The sequence below is a fragment of the Lissotriton vulgaris genome, chromosome 6 (genome assembly GCF_964263255.1).
Source record: "Lissotriton vulgaris chromosome 6, aLisVul1.2, whole genome shotgun sequence".
In the NCBI taxonomy this organism is placed as follows: domain Eukaryota; kingdom Metazoa; phylum Chordata; class Amphibia; order Caudata; family Salamandridae; genus Lissotriton; species Lissotriton vulgaris.
In genome coordinates, this window is record NC_141694.1 from 830495227 (window position 1) to 830513318 (window position 18092).

The window sequence follows — 18092 nt, forward strand, 5'->3', positions numbered from 1 at the left end:
GCCGGCATGAGTAGTTTGACAAGTGAGGTTACACAGTGCATTTGTTCTGTTTCAAAATAGTGGTATTGTCATATATCACTAGTGTTGTGGTCGTACAGCACAAGTTTACGGAAATTCTAGGTGTGTAAGGTAGAATGCAATAGTGAGGATTGTCTATGAAATCGTAGCTTTCGAGTATAGGGACTTCTGTTCTGTTTTAAAACTTACTGTGAAAAGAGTAGTAGAATTTATCCAAGCTTGAGTGAAGGGTAAGAAAAGTGTTACCTATCTTACTGGCGAGTGAGGATTTCTATTGGTGGGTCAAAGTCCTACTAAAGATTTATGTATGAATGGTTAGGGATTTTTTCCGTATGAATGTGTGTAAATGAATGGGTAAAGTAGTCCTATTTTATCGACGAATCTGAATATTCTGTGAAAATAGCGTCGTCTATTTCACGCAAAAAGAATACTTGAATGTATGAGAAAACTATCACTTTATTTTAGCGAAACAGACAAATGGTTTGTTTTATGTGAAGTTATTAACTGAATTTCATCGAAAGTTTTGTAAATATGGCACCGTGAACATTTTTTTGTAAAGGAGGGGTCAGTTTTAGGAGCGAGAGACGGAGCAGTTTCTCTGCAGCGGTAGTATTCGTTACTAGTGCCGCGCTGTGATTGGCTAACATACGTCACAGTATTGGCGCACAGATTGGTTCATGTTACAAGGCAAGTATACAGCTAATTGGTTCGTCGTGAAAAACAGTAATTCTGTTGGTGGAGCAGAATAGTGACGTAGCTTAACCTGATTGGCTTGTTAGTGGGTTTCGCGCACGGATTGGTTGGTGTTGCGGAATAACAACTTCCTGGTTACGATCTTTTTCGAAGTTGAGGAAATAGTTTAAAAACATGGATTATTATTTCAGGAAAGAGAAAAAGAAACTTACATGGTTTCAGAAGTTGAAAAATAAATTTAAAACTGACAAGAAAATTGCAATGCGAGGCGGAAAATTAATTCATAAGTACAAAACGCCTGCAGCTTTTATGCTAGGTGAATATAGTTACCATACTTGTCTCTGGATTGAGAATTGGATGAAATATACTGAGAATGATGGTGTTTTAGCATGGCCAGAAGACGGATCATTTAACTTAGCGGTTTTGAGGAACTTAAGAGAAAGAATGGTAAATCTTGAACCAAAACCCAGACCCACACAATTTGAAGCTTTAGTTGAATGGGAAGATGAGATGCATGAATTAGAACGAGAGAGTAGAGGAATTCCAAAAAGAATAGCTAGAGAAACACATCAGGATAGAATGCGTCGATGGAGAAGTGCAGACATGTGTGATGGCTTGTACCCAGTGAGACTAATTAATGAGACATCTGGAAAAAAGCGTTCCCAAAAGAAAAATAATACTAGAGAAGAGAGTGATTCAGAAGATGCGGTTTTAGAAGAAATGTATACTAAAAACCGTCACCTTTTCAACCAGTTTGTACATGGACTACTCCTCCAAGTGCCCCTCCTAGAGAAATTATTGATGAAACATCCCCTGAAACGATTTTGACAAATAATACAACTCCAGAAAGAGCAGAAACAGGACTTAATTCAAATATATCACCAGTAAATAGTAATTTTACTGAAACTCCAGATCAGAGAAATGAAACCCCAAGGAATGATACCCCAAGAAATGAAATCAGAGCAGATAGGTATAAATAATTACTAATACCAGATACTTCAGAATATATTCGTTCTGCAAATGAATTAATACAGCAGTTAACTAAAAGCATGGAAGCAGTAACAGTGCCTGTAACGATTGGACCTGTTCTTCCAGTATTTGATCCAAAAAAAAAAATCAGACATTCGGCTTTAACTGTTCCATTAAATACGAAAATACAAAAAGTAACTGAAAAATGTTATTCGGATTTAACTGAAATACATCGAGAGAGAATGAGGATGCCTGACTTAACTCTTAATCAAAGCTTAACATGTAAAACCCCAATTGGTGCAGATTCTGATTCTGAATCGCCAGTAAAGAGTATTAATAAAATAAATGTAACCCCAGAAGGTAAATTAATTGATGTTGGAAAACTGAAGGCAGATTTTGAAGAATTAATTATTGGGACAATTGGAACTGACAGTTTAAAGACATATCAGGATGATGAATTATTGTTTATTTGCAAAAGTATAACATGGAAAACAAAAAACAGATATGATCAATTGGAAGAAATAGCTGCTGAGTTTTAGGTTGATTTGAGTAAGCAGAAAAATTTGCAGAAAAATTACAGGGTGGATTTTTCTGAAAAAGACATTGAAAACATGAATAATTCAGGAAGAATTACACATATAAAAGATTTAATTGCGATTTTGAGAAAATGGGGTGAATTAGGTAAATGGAGAGCAAAATGGACAAAGAAAAGAGATGAAGATAGAACAAGTTTAAATTTTCTTGTAAAAGAAAAAGATAAAGTGATAACTGAATTTCCAATGAGAGAAATAGCAGGAAGTGGATTTGTGCATGTCCCATGGACAAGACAGGACATTTTACTGTTCACAAATGATTTTCCCCGCTTGAGAGAAAAACCTGTGGAATGGTATCGGCAGGTAGAAAGGTTTGTGAAAGTTTCAAAAGTTTTGTGGGTTGATCTTGATGGTTTGTTTGACATAATTGTCCCATCAGATATTTGGACAGAATGTAAAATTTCTATAGAATGGCCTAGAGAAGAACCCACTCAAGACAAGGTAACAGGTGCTCCTTCACCAGATGTAATGAAATTATATCATAAAGTAATCGTGTTTTTGAAAAACAAGATTCCTCCAAAAGAAGTAGATTGGGTTAAAATAGACAGGACAACCCAAGAGCCGAAAGAATCAGTACATTCATTGTATGAAAGATTACTGCTGGTATTTAAACAATGCAGTGGTTATGAGCATCTGCGTGAGAAGGATATGAGCCATTTTATATACAGATTTGTATATGGCTTGAGACCTGAAATTAGTGAAATGATAAGAACTGGAATAGTTGGGTGGCAATCACATACAGTTGATGATATTTTGAGAAAGGCAAAATACTGTAGTGATGAAATAGATGCTAAACAAAAGAAGCTGAAAGAAAAAGCAATGTGGGCACAGGTGAAAGGGGCTGAACAACAGATAGCAACTTTAGGAAATAAAAATACTGATCAGAATCAAGGAAAATTTAAGGGTAATTATAATAAGCCAAAGTTAATGGGAAATATAGAAGAGTTGAAACAGAAACTCCCATGTTTTAACTGCGGCGAAATTGGACACTGGAAGCGCGAATGTAAGAATCCGCCCAGAAATGTTGTTAAAAATCAATCATTAAATCCACAGATGCAGAATGAGATAAATCAGCAGCAACAGGTAGTGATTCAGCAAAGTCAGTTGCCACATCAGTTACCACAACCGCCACTTCCAAACTGTGTAAATGTGCAGAGATACAGTACAGAATCAGGATTCAGCAGAGGAGAACAGGTAAACAGATCACTGAGAGTGAACGTGTCAAATCTGTCACAACAATTCTTGTTGAAGGAAGATGGAGGGTGTGATTTTGATGATTACTTCTGACGGTGCCTGAGAGAGGAGGAAGAGTGTGTGCTTGGAGCCACTCTTGAGGTAGATCAATCTGGTCCATTTGTGAATGGTAAAGTGAATGATGTGGAAATTACTTTCCTAGTGGATACAGGTGCTGCTACCCGTTCTACTGTTAGATCAGTGGAAATAGAAAACTTACCTCTCTCTGGTGAGAAGATCCAAGTAGTTGGTGTAGCTAATCAAAAGATTAAAACAGATGTAACTAAACCAGTAGAAGTTGAAATAGGTAAATTTAAAGACATGCATACATTTATAGTCTGTGATAGTAGTCCGGTAAATCTGTTAGGTAGGGATATACTCTGTAAGATGAATTGCGCAATATATTGCTCACCGGATGGTATTGAGCTGCAAACACCAGAAGAAGATGGTCTTTACAAATTAACAATGTCAATGGTTGAAGCAGAAGAAAACAGATTATTTCCTGTATTTGATAAAAACATTTTACCTGAAGAATTAAAAGAGATAGTGAATGTAAAAATTAGGGATTTCACGGGAGATGAAATGGGTTTGATGAAAAATGTAGACCCGGTGCAAATAACAGTAAAACAAGGAGTAGATTATCCAAATATTCCACAGTATAAAATGAAAGCAGAAGTGATTGAGGGTGTAATTCCTGTAATAGATAAATTCATTAAACAAGGTGTTCTAAAAGAAATTGAAAGCAGTCCATGTAACTCACCGATTATGGGAATTAAAAAGCCAAATGGAACTTTCAGAATTGTTCAGGACCTGAGAAAAGTTAACAAAATTGTTGTTCCATGTTGTCCAGTTGTACTAAACCCAGCGGTAATTTTATATCAGATTCCGCATGATGCAGAATGGTATACAGTTATTAATCTATGCAACGCATTCTTTACTGTTCCATTGCATCCAGAAAGCCAACAAATTTTTGGGTTCAGATTCAAAGAGCGTATTCTAGCATGGTGTAGAATCCCTCAAGGGTACACCGAAAATCCATCTATTTTTAATCAGTTGCTAAAGAAATCCTTGGAAAATCTAGATTTACCTGGAAAATCTACGTTAGTGCAGTATATTGATGATCTCCTTGTTGCTGCAAAAACAAGAGATAATTGTGTAACAGATACCATTACTCTTTTAAATCATCTGGGAGATGAGGGACACAAAGTATCTCCTGCGAAATTACAGTTTTGCAAACAAGAAGTAAAATATCTTGGTCACAGAAATGCAAAAGGTACCAGACAGGTAACAACAGAAAGAATAAAAATGATTCAAGCAATACAACCTCCCAAAACACAGAGACAGGTTAGAATGTTTCTAGGCATGGTAGGTTATTGTCGCCAATGTATTAGTGGATTTTCTGTAATTGCAAAGCCTTTGCAGAGACTGACAAAAGCAGACATAAAAGACCCGATTAGTTTAACAAAAATTGAATTGGAAGCTTTTGAACAGCAAAAAAGAAGTTTGTGTGAAGCTCCAGCATTGGGAATGCCTGATTATGAAAAAGAGTTTGAGCTGTATTGCAGTGAAAGAGAAGGTTGTGCATTATCAGTTCTGATTCAAAGACATGGAAGACTGAGAAAGCCAATAGCATATTTCTCAGCTGTTCTTGATCCTGTTGCAAAAGCATTACCAGGTTGCTTAAAAGCAGTAGCTGCAACAAGTGTGAGTTTGGAACAAAGTGAAGGAATAATTATGGGATTTCCAGTGAAGGTAAATGTTCCACATTCTGTAGAAATTCTCCTTACCAGAAGCAGAACACAGCATTTGACAAGTAATGGGCTGACAAAATATGAAAAAGTAATTCTTGGATCGGACAATGTCTCGATTGCAAGATGTGTAAATCTAAATCCTTCTACATTATTGCCTGATGCTTCTGAAACAGAAATCAGAGACGAAATTGTTGATTATGAATGCCTGAATGTATTAGAATATTGTACAAAACCAAGGCAGGATATTAAAGATTATGTTTTGTTTGTTGATGGTTCATGCTTGAGAACAGATGAAGGTGTTCTGTGTGCAGCATATTCAGTATGCACGGTTGCAGATGTGATTGAAGCCTCAAGTCTCAAAGGAATTCATTCAGCTCAAGTAGCAGAATTAGTTTCTTTGATTCAAGCATGTGAATTGGGAAAAGGACAAAAGATTACTATAGTGACTGATAGTCAGTATGGATATGGCGTAGTCCATGACTATGGCCAGCTCTGGTCTCAAAGAGGTTATTAAACTTCTGCGGGATCACCAATAAGGAATGCTAAATTGATTAAAAGATTAATTGATGGAATTCAATCACCAGAAAAAATTGTAGACTGTATAGCAGTATCTCCTGTAGAGGTGGTTACCTGTGCCAGCTGCAGCAGTTTGAAAAATAGTTTTTAGGACAGCTTGGCCTACAACAGCTTGCTGCTTTGCTTGCACGTCTACACAGTGGTGTTTTGTGAAAGTGTGTATAGTAGTCCATGTGGCTGCCCTACATATGTCTTCAAGAGGAATATTCCCTAGGAAAGCCATGGATGCCCCCATTTTTCTTGTAGAGTGTGCTCTTGAGGGGACGGTTAAAGTGCGTTTGGCTTTTGGTTAGCATATTTGAATGCATTTAACTATCCATCTGGCTAATCCTGACTTTGATATTGGATTCCCTTTATGTTGTGGTGAAAAAGCAACAAATATTTCCTTTTCTTTCTAAATTATTTCGTTCTGTCCACATAGTAAAGCAGAGCTCTCTTGACATCCAGTGTGTGTAGGGCTCTTTCAGCTACTGACTGTGGATTTTGAAAGAACACTGGCAGTTCTATTGATTGATTAATATGGAAATTTGATACGACTTTTGGCATAAACTTAGGGTTTGTTCTAAGAACTACCCTGTGAGCATGTACTTGCATGAAAGGTTCTTGAATTATTAGTGCTTGTAATTCGCTAACTCGCCTGAGTGAGGTAATGGCAATCAAGAAAGCCACCTTCCACGTTAAGAATTGCAGTTCGCATGAGTGTAGAGGTTCGAAAGGAGGTCCCAAAAGTCTGGTAAGTACTATATTTGAATTCCAGACTGGGGAAGGAGGGTGTCTTGGAGGGATCACCCTTTTAAGACCCTCCATAAAAGCCTTGATTGCTGGTACTCTAAACAGTGAAAGGTGTTGCCTGTTTTGAAGGTATGCTGCTATAGCAGCTAGGTGTAGCAATATTGAAGAGTATGCTAGGTTGCATCTTTGAAGATGCAGCAGGTAACATATAATGTTTTGTATGGAAGCATCTAATGGGTTGATTTGGTTATTGTTGCAGTAAATAATTAATCGTTTCCATTTAGCTGCATAGCATGCTCTAGTAGTTGGCCGTCTTGCTTCCTTAATAATGTTAATGCAATCAGGAGGCAAGTTAAGGTATCCAAACTCTAAGACTTCAGGAGCCAGATCGCTAGGTTCATCTGATTGTGATCTGGGTGCCTGATTTCTCCATGGTTCTGAGTTAGAAGATGGGGTGCGAGGCACAGCCTTTGATGAGGAACTACTGAAAGCTCCAGGAACGTTGTGTACCATGGTTGTCTCGCCCATGTGGGAGCAACTAGGATTAGCGTGAGTGACTGTTGCCGCAGTTTGCGTGCCACCAGCGGAATCAGCGGTGCTGGGGGAAAAGCTTACGCAAATGTTATGTTATGTTACCATGTTTTTGTATAGCGCAAATCACCACTGGTCTCTAAGCGCTTTCACAGAAAAAGTACACAACATGCTGCAGCCGGAGGGCCATCCGCCATCAAACAGACAATTAGAGTATTGGTGTTATCTTTTTAAACAGGTGGGTCTTTAACTCCTTTCTGAAAGACAGTAACGCTGACTCCCCTTGCAAGGTTGCAGGTAACTCGTTCCAGATTTGCGGAAGGAGTACCGACAAAGCTCTGCCACCCTTCGATTTAGGATTAAATCGAGATTAAATCTGCCTGACCAGTTCATCCATATCGCATTGCCCTGTGACAATGGATGTGAGAACCTGGCAGCAAAGTACTGGCATTTCAAGTTTTCTTTTGTGGCAAACAGGTCTATTTCTGGGTGACCCCACTCTTTGAAGAATGGCTGGAGAACTTGGGGGTGAATCTCCCGTTCGTGTAGTTGTTGGCTGTGCCAGCTGAGCATGTCTGCTATCTGATTGTCTTTCCCTGGAAGGTGTTCTGCAAGGAGAAAGATGTCTTTTGGAATTGCCCACTTCCATATGCTTTGTGCCAAGTGGGACAGCTGTGGAGAGTGTGTTCCTCCCTGTTTTTGGATATAGTACATTGCGGTCATGTTGTCCGTCCGGATCAACACAGTCTTGCTGTACAAGTATTTCTGGAATGCTTTCAGGGCTAGGAATATCGGGAACAACTCTAGTTGATTGATATGCAGTTTGTTTATCTTGGTTGTCCAAAGCCCTTGTACAGTGTATTGAAGGAGGTGGGCTCCCCAGCCTGTCAGTGATGCGTCCGCTGTTAGTACTAGTTGTGGAACCGGCTCTTAGAACAGTCACCCCTTGGAAAGGTTTTGTGGGTTCCACCACTGCAGAGAGTTGTGAGCACGACTGTCCACCAACACTAGGTCTTTTAGTTGTCCTTGAGCCTGGTTCCATTGCCGTGCTAGGCATTCCTGCAATGGACGCATTTGAAGTCTGGCATGGGGGACAATGAATATGCAGGAGGCCACCATGCCTATGAGCTGTATGAAGACTCGAGCTGGCAGAGAGTGTTGTGGCTGAAATTTGCGAATGAGCATCTGCATGCTGGCTATCCTCGCTGAATTTGGGTATGCCTTTGCCACTGAGGTATCTATAGTGGCTCCTAGATATTGTTGTATGTGGGATGGTTGCAGATGCGATTTTGGGTAGTTTATTGAGAAGCCTTGGCTGTGTAGCAGCTGGAGTGTTTGGGACGTGTTTTCTGCACATTGTTGGTACAATTTTGCTTGTATTAGCCAATCATCCAGGTATGGGAACACATGAATGTGTTGTCTCCTGAGATGTGCTGTTACTGTCGCTAAGCATTTTGTAAACACTCTTGGAGCTGTGGTTACCCCGAAGGGCAAGACCTTGAATTGGTATTGTTGACCTTCTATTGTGAACCTGAGATATTTTCTGTGAGCTGGATGGATGGGTTTGTGAAAATATGCATCCTTGAGGTCTAATGCTGCTAGGAAGTCTTCTTGCTGGAGTAGTGGGAGCACTTGCTGTAGTGTGATCATATGGAAGTGCTCTGACAGTATGTATTGATTTAGGGGTCTGAGGTCCAATATTGGTCTGAGGGAACCGTCCTTCTTGGGAATAAGGAAGTATAGGGAATATACTCCAGTCCCTTGATGTTGGAAAGAGACTGGCTCTATGGCACCCTTTTCCAGCATGCATTTCACCTCTTGTTGTAGCAGGGTGATGTGTTCTTTGGACATAGGACGGTGTCTGGGTGGTATGTTTGGGAGGGTAGAAGTGAGTTCCAGGCAATAACCATACTGGATAATTTGTCTCACCCAACTGTCTGTGGTAATTGCGTTCCAGACAGGTAGGAATTGTTGGAGTCTGCCTCCGACCGGTGTTAGGTGGTCCGGAGGTGTGTATTGGCAATCCTCCCTGAATTGGAGGCCTGTGCTGCTATCCTTTTACCTACGGCTTCTAGTATTTTTGACTCCTTATCGGGGGAGGTGCTTCCCCCGTTGTCTGTGAGTTAGCCCTTTTTCGTGCATTAGCCACCACTAGTGAGTCTAATGGTAATTGCCCTCTGATGTAGGTAGGGTCTGTAGGGGCTGCTCTATACTTTTTCTCAATCCTGGGATTGATTACTCGTGCCCTGGCTGTATCTTTAAATATGTCAGGTGCGTGTTTTAACACTCCCTTTAGCATAGAAAGTGTTCTGACACTTTTTTCCGAAGTAGGGAAGGTGTCAAATAAGAAGTCTTCCTCTACAGGGTCATTATGCATATCTACATTGTGGTACTGTGCTGCCCTGTCTATTAATTGGTTGAAGACAATGGTGTCATCAGTGGGTGAAGCTTAGTCGGATAAGAGGAGACATCAGGGATGGGATGGGTGTTATAAGGGTCAGTTGGCTCCTCCCATGGGTCATTTTGTGGCTCAGGATCCTGTGGATAATCATAATCAGGCTGAGGATCCTCCCCTGTGTTCCCCTCATTGTCCCCATAGTGAGAAGGAGAGTAAGGAGGAAAAGTAGTAGTAGGTATAATGGGATAGAATTGAATGAAGGGTCTAGATGGAGAAGTCCCAAAGTCCTTCTTTTTTAGTGGAATAGGGGAATGAGAGTCAGAGTCCAGTGCCCTCTTCTTCCTGTGCAGGATTATCACTTTACCAGTCTCTGGATTAATATATATTTTTGCCTGGTCGTCTGCTGGATCAGGATGGAAGAGTTCTTCCTCCACTGTTCTTGGTTGTGACTTTTTGGGGTCGACAACACCTTCTGCTTTGACGACTTTTGGTGCCTTAGTGCTTTTTTTCAGCTCGGGCCCTGTTTTCGGGTTGGCGAGTGTTTTCGGGTCGACCGGGTCTTTCGGTTCAACTCGTTTCTTGTGCTCAACAGGCTTTTTTGGTTGACTGTCCTTTCCTGAGTTGATGGTCTTTTTTGGATCGACTGGTGTGTTTGGAGCACTGGTCTTCGGGTCGATAGCCTTCTGCTGCCGGATTATAGGCTTCGATATGGCACCCTTCCGGTAGGAGCCCTTCAGCTTGGCGTTCTCGTTGGGTTCGACGGCTTGTTTCGGATCGGCGCCCTTCGGCTCAACGGCCTTTTTCGGGTCGATGTTTTTCTTGGGGTTGACGCCTTTAGGCTACACGGCCTTCTTCGGCTCGACGGTGTTCTTTGGATCGACGCCTTCTTTGGGATTGCGGTACTTGGCCCTGAGGTCTCTGAAGGTTTCGGTTTCGGAGCCGAGCCGGATGGCGGGGCTGGCAATTGTTTCTTTGGATCTTGGCTAAGGCCTTTTGGCGATGCCACGACACGAGCCTTTGGTAACGGGGTAATCTGTGTCGGGGGCAGTGTGCTCACGATTTGCCCCGGTGGGATCTCGTCATCTGAGTCCGAGTAGTCCTCGACGGTGGCGATCTCTAGGTCCGAATTTGGAGCTTCTTGAAGTTCCTGGTCATCATCGAAGATGTTGTCCTGTTCAGGTGCCTGTCGCTGCATCTCTTGCCTAGTGGCCCGTCGATTCCGTATGGTTTTCTTCCACCGAAACTGGGCACAGGCTGGGCAGGTTTCTTCCTTATGGTCTGGAGAAAGGCACTTGTTGCATACTTGATGCTTGTCAGTATGCGGATACTCGGAGTGGCATTGTGGGCATCTTTTAAACTGGCTCCTTTCCATCGACAGCAGGCCCACGTGGTGTCGAAAAGGCCAAACGGCCCGCGTCGACGACCGATTCGAGATGGAAAGCTTTATCGAGTCAAGAGGTACCGAACGATATCAATACGGTCGAATTGGAAGGCCTTTTGGCATTTATAAAAGTTTTGTTTCGATTCCGAAGTTGGAGTGTAGGAATAACATCCGAACCCAATGGCGGAAAAAAACAATCTGAAAATGGAGAGGATACCCATGCGCACTGTAGTCCAGGGGAGGAGTCGCCTATCTCGTGATACTTCGAAGACTCTTCCAGGACAACAAAGTGCAATCATCCGAACCCAACACTAGGCGGCGATCTATGCAGAGATATGAATTCAGTAGCCCACATGCCTCGAACATTCTTTTATGATATAATGGGGAGTCCTTACAGCATTATTCAGCTCTAGTGTGTGTAAGGCTGCAGTTGCTTTTTTATTATATATATATATATATATATATATATATATATATATATATATATATATATATACACATTTCCATCAAAGTTGCCCTTCGCAATTGAGAGGTCACACAGCAACACTCCGCCATCTGGCTCGGATATGCAGACAGCCTGTCCCAAACATCAATTACATTTCACTCGCCAACGCGTTTCAAGGCAGAAAGCCTCTTCTTCTCGGGCTGCCAATCACCACATTAAAGCTTCGCATTTTGCCATTAACTGACTTCCTTTATTTTCATACCCCCCAATGGGCGTAGTTCACTGTTCAGTCCATCGTGCATTATGGGGCATGTAGTCATCGGTGCGAATTTACAATTTTCCACTTTAGTAAGTTTCAATGTGATGACAGTCATCACATTGAAACTTACTAAAGTGGAAAATTGTAAATTTGCACCGATGACTACATGCTCCATAATGCACGATGGACTGAACAGTGAACTACGCCCATTGGGGGGGTATGAAAATAAAGGAAGTCAGTTAATGGCAAAATGCGAAGCTTTAATGTGGTGATTGGCAGCCCGAGAAGAAGAGGCTTTCTGCCTTGAAACGCGTTGGCGAGTGAAATGTAATTGAGGTTTGGGACAGGCTGTCTGCATATCAGAGCCAGATGGCGGAGTGTTGCTGGGTGACCTCTCAATTGCGAAGGGCAACTTTGATGGAAATATTATTTACGGCGGCCCGGCCGACGAGAGGAGCACCGTCACCAGCTGAGACAGAACTCCGTGCCAGCTGGGAGAGCCAGGTTCTGAACTCTCGGGACCCGAAGGGCGCAACATTCCAATGCGTGAGAAGACAGCCTATCAAAAACGTCGCCTACCAAGGTTTTAAAATGCTTAAATTGTCATCACATTGAAACTTACTAAAGTGGAACATTGTAAATTCGCACCGATGACTACATGCCCCGTAATGCACGATGGACTGAACAGTGAACTACGCCCATTGGGGGGTATGAAAATAAAGGAAGTCAGTTAATGGCAAAATGCGAAGCTTTAATGTGGTGATTGGCAGCCCGAGAAGAAGAGGCTTTCTGCCTTGAAACGCGTTGGCGTGTGAAATGTAATTGATGTCTGGGACAGGCTGTCTGCACATCAGAGCCAGATGGCGGAGTGTTGCTATGTGACCTCTCAATTGCGAAGGGCAACTTTGATGGAAATATTATTTACGGCGGCCCGGCCGACGAGAGGAGCACCGTCACCAGCTGAGACAGCATTCCGTGCCAGCTGGGAGAGCCAGGTTCTGAACTCTCGGGACCTGAAGGGCGCAACATTCCAATGCATGAGAAGACAGCATTTCAAAAACGTCGCCTACCAAGGTTTTAAAATGCTTAAATTGTCATCACATTGAAACTTACTAAAGTGGAAAATTGTAAATTCGCACCGATGACTACATGCCCCATAATGCACAATGGACTGAACAGTGAACTAAGCCCATTGGGGGGTATGAAAATAAAGGAAGTCAGTTAATGGCAAAATGCGAAGCTTTAATGTGGTGATTGGCAGCCCGAGAAGAAGAGGGTTTCTGCCTTGAAACGCGTTGGCGAGTGAAATGCAATTGATGTTTGGGACAGGCTGTCTGCATATCAGAGCCAGATGGCGGAGTGTTGCTTTGTGACCTCTCAATTGCGAAGGGCAACTTTGATGGAAATATATATATATATATATATATATATATATATATATATATATATATATATATATATATATATATATATACATACATATATGATGTGGGGCACGTTTTTGTTTCCGGGGTCCCGCGTATGGGCGGGAATATTCTAGTGCTTATGACTTTGATGAGGATCCCCTGGAAGAGAACTAAGCTATATTCAGTTGGCATCAGGTACAGTACATGAAAAGTTTCCTCTGCACAACAATAGAATAACTGAGGCATCCTGTTTCAAAACGGGTTCTATCCATTTAATACCCCCAAATGTATTGCTTTTTAGATCTCTCGGTTTTGCACTTTTTACTTTGGGTGAGTGTCACTACATGTGTCTCACCCACGGTAATCACAGGGGAGATTGACTGCACGTGTTTACCGCCAGTGTCTGCCTTTCGCGACGCAGGTAGGGAAAGGGCACTTGGCTGATTGCACGTGAAACATGCACAAGCATGTGCACGTGTGCAGGCTCCATGTGTGCGACTAATGTTGTGCGCAGCCTGGTAACTGCCTGGTAATACACAAAGGTAGCCTGGCGCAGGGGGACTCTGCAGGGTTAGATATCGACTTGGGATAGGCCTTGTAATATTAGTGGGTACTTATAGGTAAAGTCAGGGTGAATTGCTGCAGGGACAATTTAATATATATATATATATATAGGGGAAAATATGCCTTAGAGTGCAATTTCTTTTACCTTAGGCCGACAAAGTCCTGTGATGTATGAAACTGCAATGGAAAAGGTGTCCCCACTTCATATTTGCAGGTCCCAAGACAATACATGTACATTTTATGGGTCATCCATAATTTTCATATTTCTCTGGCTTAGCTCAGGATCAGAGCCCAGACGTTCTGTCACTCTGCTGGGCCAAGTTAATTGTATTCCTCCCCAGCAGAGGGAACAAAGGCTGCCCCACACAAAAGGAGTGATTAATAGTTATATCCTCAGCTTCTGAGGAGGAAGTGGTGGGGATGAGAATCTGCATCTGTTAATTAGCTTTTACCAACAGAAAATCACAAATCTAAGGTATTGCTGCAGCTACCACTGTATGGCTTAATAGGGGCTCTTAACTAATAGTGTTTGAAAAGGATTACTAAATGGAAGGAAGACCTCAGGTGAATCATTACACAGTCACTGGCCTAAATGTTACAGAGAAATATAGAAAACCTTAACATTGTACTTTTACCTTCAGCGTCTTACGTTGTCAAGGTGATATGCATACTATGATCATTATGGAGGTAACATTCAATTAAATAAATGTTTCCCAGTCTCCACGTGGAGAAACACATTCTGATTACAGTTCTCTAACACTATTGATTCACAATGTTATGGGGGGGGGGGGGCAAATACACGAATTTTAACATCATGTGTACAGAGTGAGTGTGTGTTAAATCTCAGCATCCTCCCCTAGACATATTAACATGCTTAAATAATACTTACAAATTCTGAAGTCATTGGTAATTCGATCTACAAGAAACAGAACATACAGGAAGTTAGTTTCACAAAACACTCTACTTGATTGCAACGTGAGCATCCACAATCACCAGGACCAAAAACTTGAATCCCCAGATCATGCCACGGCTAAGCAGTTATTCTCCCTTGAACACACTCCGATCAAGTGCACATTTAGAAAGAATGATCATCATTTAGGATTATTACAGTTTCATATAGTTTTCTTCAAAATGCCTTCACTGCTCTGGCAGGATGAGGCTGTATGCTAGTGGGTCGCAGCACTCTTCTGCATCATGTTACCCTGGTGCCATAAGAGGATGCTGGTTAGGATGAATGCTTGGGCTTCACAGACTGTTGGAGCATCAGAGGCTGTTTCCTTTAAGTAAGATGCCATTAATTCACTGACATCTTAAGCCTCAAAAGCAGCAGTTGAAGACATGGGCCTACAGGTAAGCATGTTTGATTTGTTCTATCGCTTTTACAGCCGCATATTTAACTGCCATTACTGTAGTTCTGTGTGTGATTTCCAAAATTAATATCACTTCTTGGAGTTTGATAATGTGTTGTATCTTTTCCATAGGACATTCCTACTACTAAGTGATGTGCACTTTGTCAGATTAGTGACACCATGTGTGTATAAATAGAATGACCTACATAGGAAGCGTTGGGTTCATGAATGAGGGCTGGAGGGCTTCCTCTGTTAAGACACTACAGTCGTTGCGCTATACACAGGCTTGTCAGTGATAGTTAAAAGTGTAAGGTTAATAACTTTGAGGATGCTGACAAGTATCATTAGTATGACTCCGAAGCGCTAAGAAGTGCTTGTCCAGTTTGTGGCACCCTTGCCTAATGTTCACAGCTTGGATAATGTACATTTGTTGTGTGACCTATAGAGGAAGTTCTGTGTGCATGGTGCAATGCAGCTGTGGTAGGACGGGGGAGGGGTGGAGCTTGAATGGTTGATGTGATGTGACACAGCTCTGGGCCTCCTTTTGGGCACAAAACAAGCTGTAAAGAAACATCAGATGAAACCACATGTTTGAGGTTTTTCACTAAGCATTTCTGGCTGCAGATTCGAAAACCTGAGCCTAATTTATGGGTACTTAGAAAGCATGCAAAGCAGAGTGGGCCCACAGGAGCTTAGGGAACAATACCCTGCTGAGAGGAAAGGGTGAAGGTGGAGAGTGCCGCAAGTCTGAGGGATAGTACCTGCAAGGCGAGGGGGAGAGGGACGGTCCCAAAACAGAGTGCAAAAGGTCTAGAGGGAGAGTGCTGGTCCCTGTGGCGAGTGCAGGGGAGGGGTGGGTAGCAAGGGCCAGGTGAGAGCAAAGGGCCCAGAGAGCAGTGCAACAGAGTCCATGTGAAAGTGGAGGTCCCGTGGGTGAGTGCAGCAGGATCAGGAGGATAGTGAGGAAGGTCATGGAGAGAGACCATGGGGTACCAGGTGAGAGCAACGGGGATGAGGAGAAGAGCAGGGGGGGATCCATGCAGGGAGGAGCAAAAGTGCCCAGTGGAGAAAGCAGAAGGGGCCACAAATGAGTGTAGAGCCCTGTGCTAGTGCTGCAGGGCCAAAGGAGAGTGACCAGTGAAATAAGGATTAGTTACTTACCTGTAATCCTAGTTCTCATCCAGGGGTATACTCATCAAAGTAATAATCTATGAATAATCCCCGCCCATGTGCGGGATCCCGGAGCATATAGAAAATACATATATATAACTATATATGCATATGTGAAAACATATATATATGCAGCCTATAAAAATTCTATAATGGCCAGAATGCTGAAAATTACATAGGTGTGTATAGTAGCACCCATGCTCTCCCAACCACTAAGGAAGAAAGAGAGCAGTAAACATTTGCCATACAACAATGCTTTATTGCCATACAGAAACCTGTAATTGCATGCATTTGCCAGTATAAAGAAACAAAGGAAAACTGACAGCTTGCCTTTAAGGCATTAGAGTAGGGGTATCGTGCCTTTAAGACCTACAGGAGACCTCCTGCTCCCATGATGCACCACAGGTGGCATTTAGGTCAGTTCTTTTTGGAGGTGGCGAAGCACCTGAGTAAATCCGCAATCATGATACAATAACTTTCCAGTAATGCTCGTCCGGGGAGACGGGTGGGAGCTTATGACTTTGATGAGTATACCCCTGGATGAGAACTAGGATTACAGGTAAGTAACTAATCCTTCTCATCCAGGGGATACTCATTAATAGTCATAGCCTATGAATAGATTAGCAAATCCATACCCAAAGTCCTGCAGACGAGCAAACAAGTATACAACAAAAAACAAGAATCAACATCTTATTTAAAATGCAATTATGCAAACAGATTCCTTAAAGAGGCCTGTCCCACTTGGGCATCGGCCTGTGCATCTGAATCAAGGCAATAATGGCGAGTCAAGGTATGTACAGAACGCCATGCAGCGGCCGTACAAATCTCAGAGATTGGAATGTTACTAAGGAGAGCTGTAGTAGAAGCTTTCCCTCTAGTAGAGTATGCGTGAGGTTTTCCCTGTAATGCTTTGTTAGCTAATTGGTAAGACAACGCTATACAGGAAACGATCCATTGTGAGATAGATCTCTTTGAGGCTGACAGACCAGTATTAGTTGACCCATAATTAACAAAAAGCCGGTCTGATTTCCTAAGAGGAAGAGTCTTAGCCAGGTAGAACTTCAGAACCCTCCGGAGATCAAGAGAGTGTAGAGATCTCTCTGGGGGAGTGGTTGGTTGAGGAAAGAAAGTAGGCAGAGTAATGGTCTGATAAATGTGGAAGTCCAAGACCACCTTAGGCAAGAAGCCTGGGTGCGTCCTCAAAACCATTCTATTGGCATGAAAAACAGTCTAAGGTTCCTTGCAACATAGGGCCTGGATCTCACTCACCCTACGGGCAGAGGTGATAGCTACCAAAAAGGCAGCTTTCCAGGTCAGCTGCTGCAAAGACGTCCTATGGATAGGCTCGAATGGAGAAACCATCAATTTTATAAGTACAATGTTGAGTTCCCAGGGAGGAGAAGGGGATCTCATTGGTGGAAACACTTTCTTAAGCCCTTCTAGGAAATCTTTACCCACAGGCATAAGGAAGAATGATGTCTGAGAAGGCGACTTCCTGTAGGCTGTGATAGCCGCCAAGTGAACCCTGATGGAGGGGTACTTCAGGCCTGACCTTGCCACATGTAACAAATAGGTTAGAATCACCTGCTCTTGACCGTGGATAGGAAAAAGAGAGTTTTTTAGGCACCAAATGTAAAATCTTTTCCATCTGAAAGTATAAGACTGCCTCGTAGAGGGCCTCTTAACCTCTTTAAGAATGTTCGTGCAAACAGGTAAAAGGTCTAGGTGCCATATTGGATGACCTCAGGAGCCATGCCGTCAAGCAAAGGGAAGGGAGGTTGGGGTGAAACACCTTCCCCCCGTCCTTGGTCAGCAAGTCTGGGCGGCATGGCAGTCTCCTGTGAGGGACTTCCGACAGCTGGAGGAGATCCGGGTACCACCACTGCCATGGCCACTTCGGCGCTATCAGGATCATCCTGGTGTTGGTCCTGTAGAACTTCTGTATCACCGCCGGGATCAGAGGCAGGAGAGGAAAGGCGTAGAGCAATGTCTGAGACCAGCTGAACAAAAGATTTCCCCGTGAT

General features: G+C 42.6%; 1 protein-coding gene across 1 annotated transcript in view; it reads right to left on the bottom strand.

Annotated features, from left to right (window-relative positions):
* Window positions 1-18092, bottom strand: part of LGALS8 (galectin 8) — a 273575-nt gene that overhangs the window by 47370 nt on the left and 208113 nt on the right. Inside the window, exon 7 of the mRNA XM_086926860.1 lies at window positions 14439-14465. Within this exon, the coding sequence (XP_086782986.1) occupies window positions 14439-14465 (27 nt within the window). The remainder of the gene's footprint in view (window positions 1-14438; window positions 14466-18092) is intronic.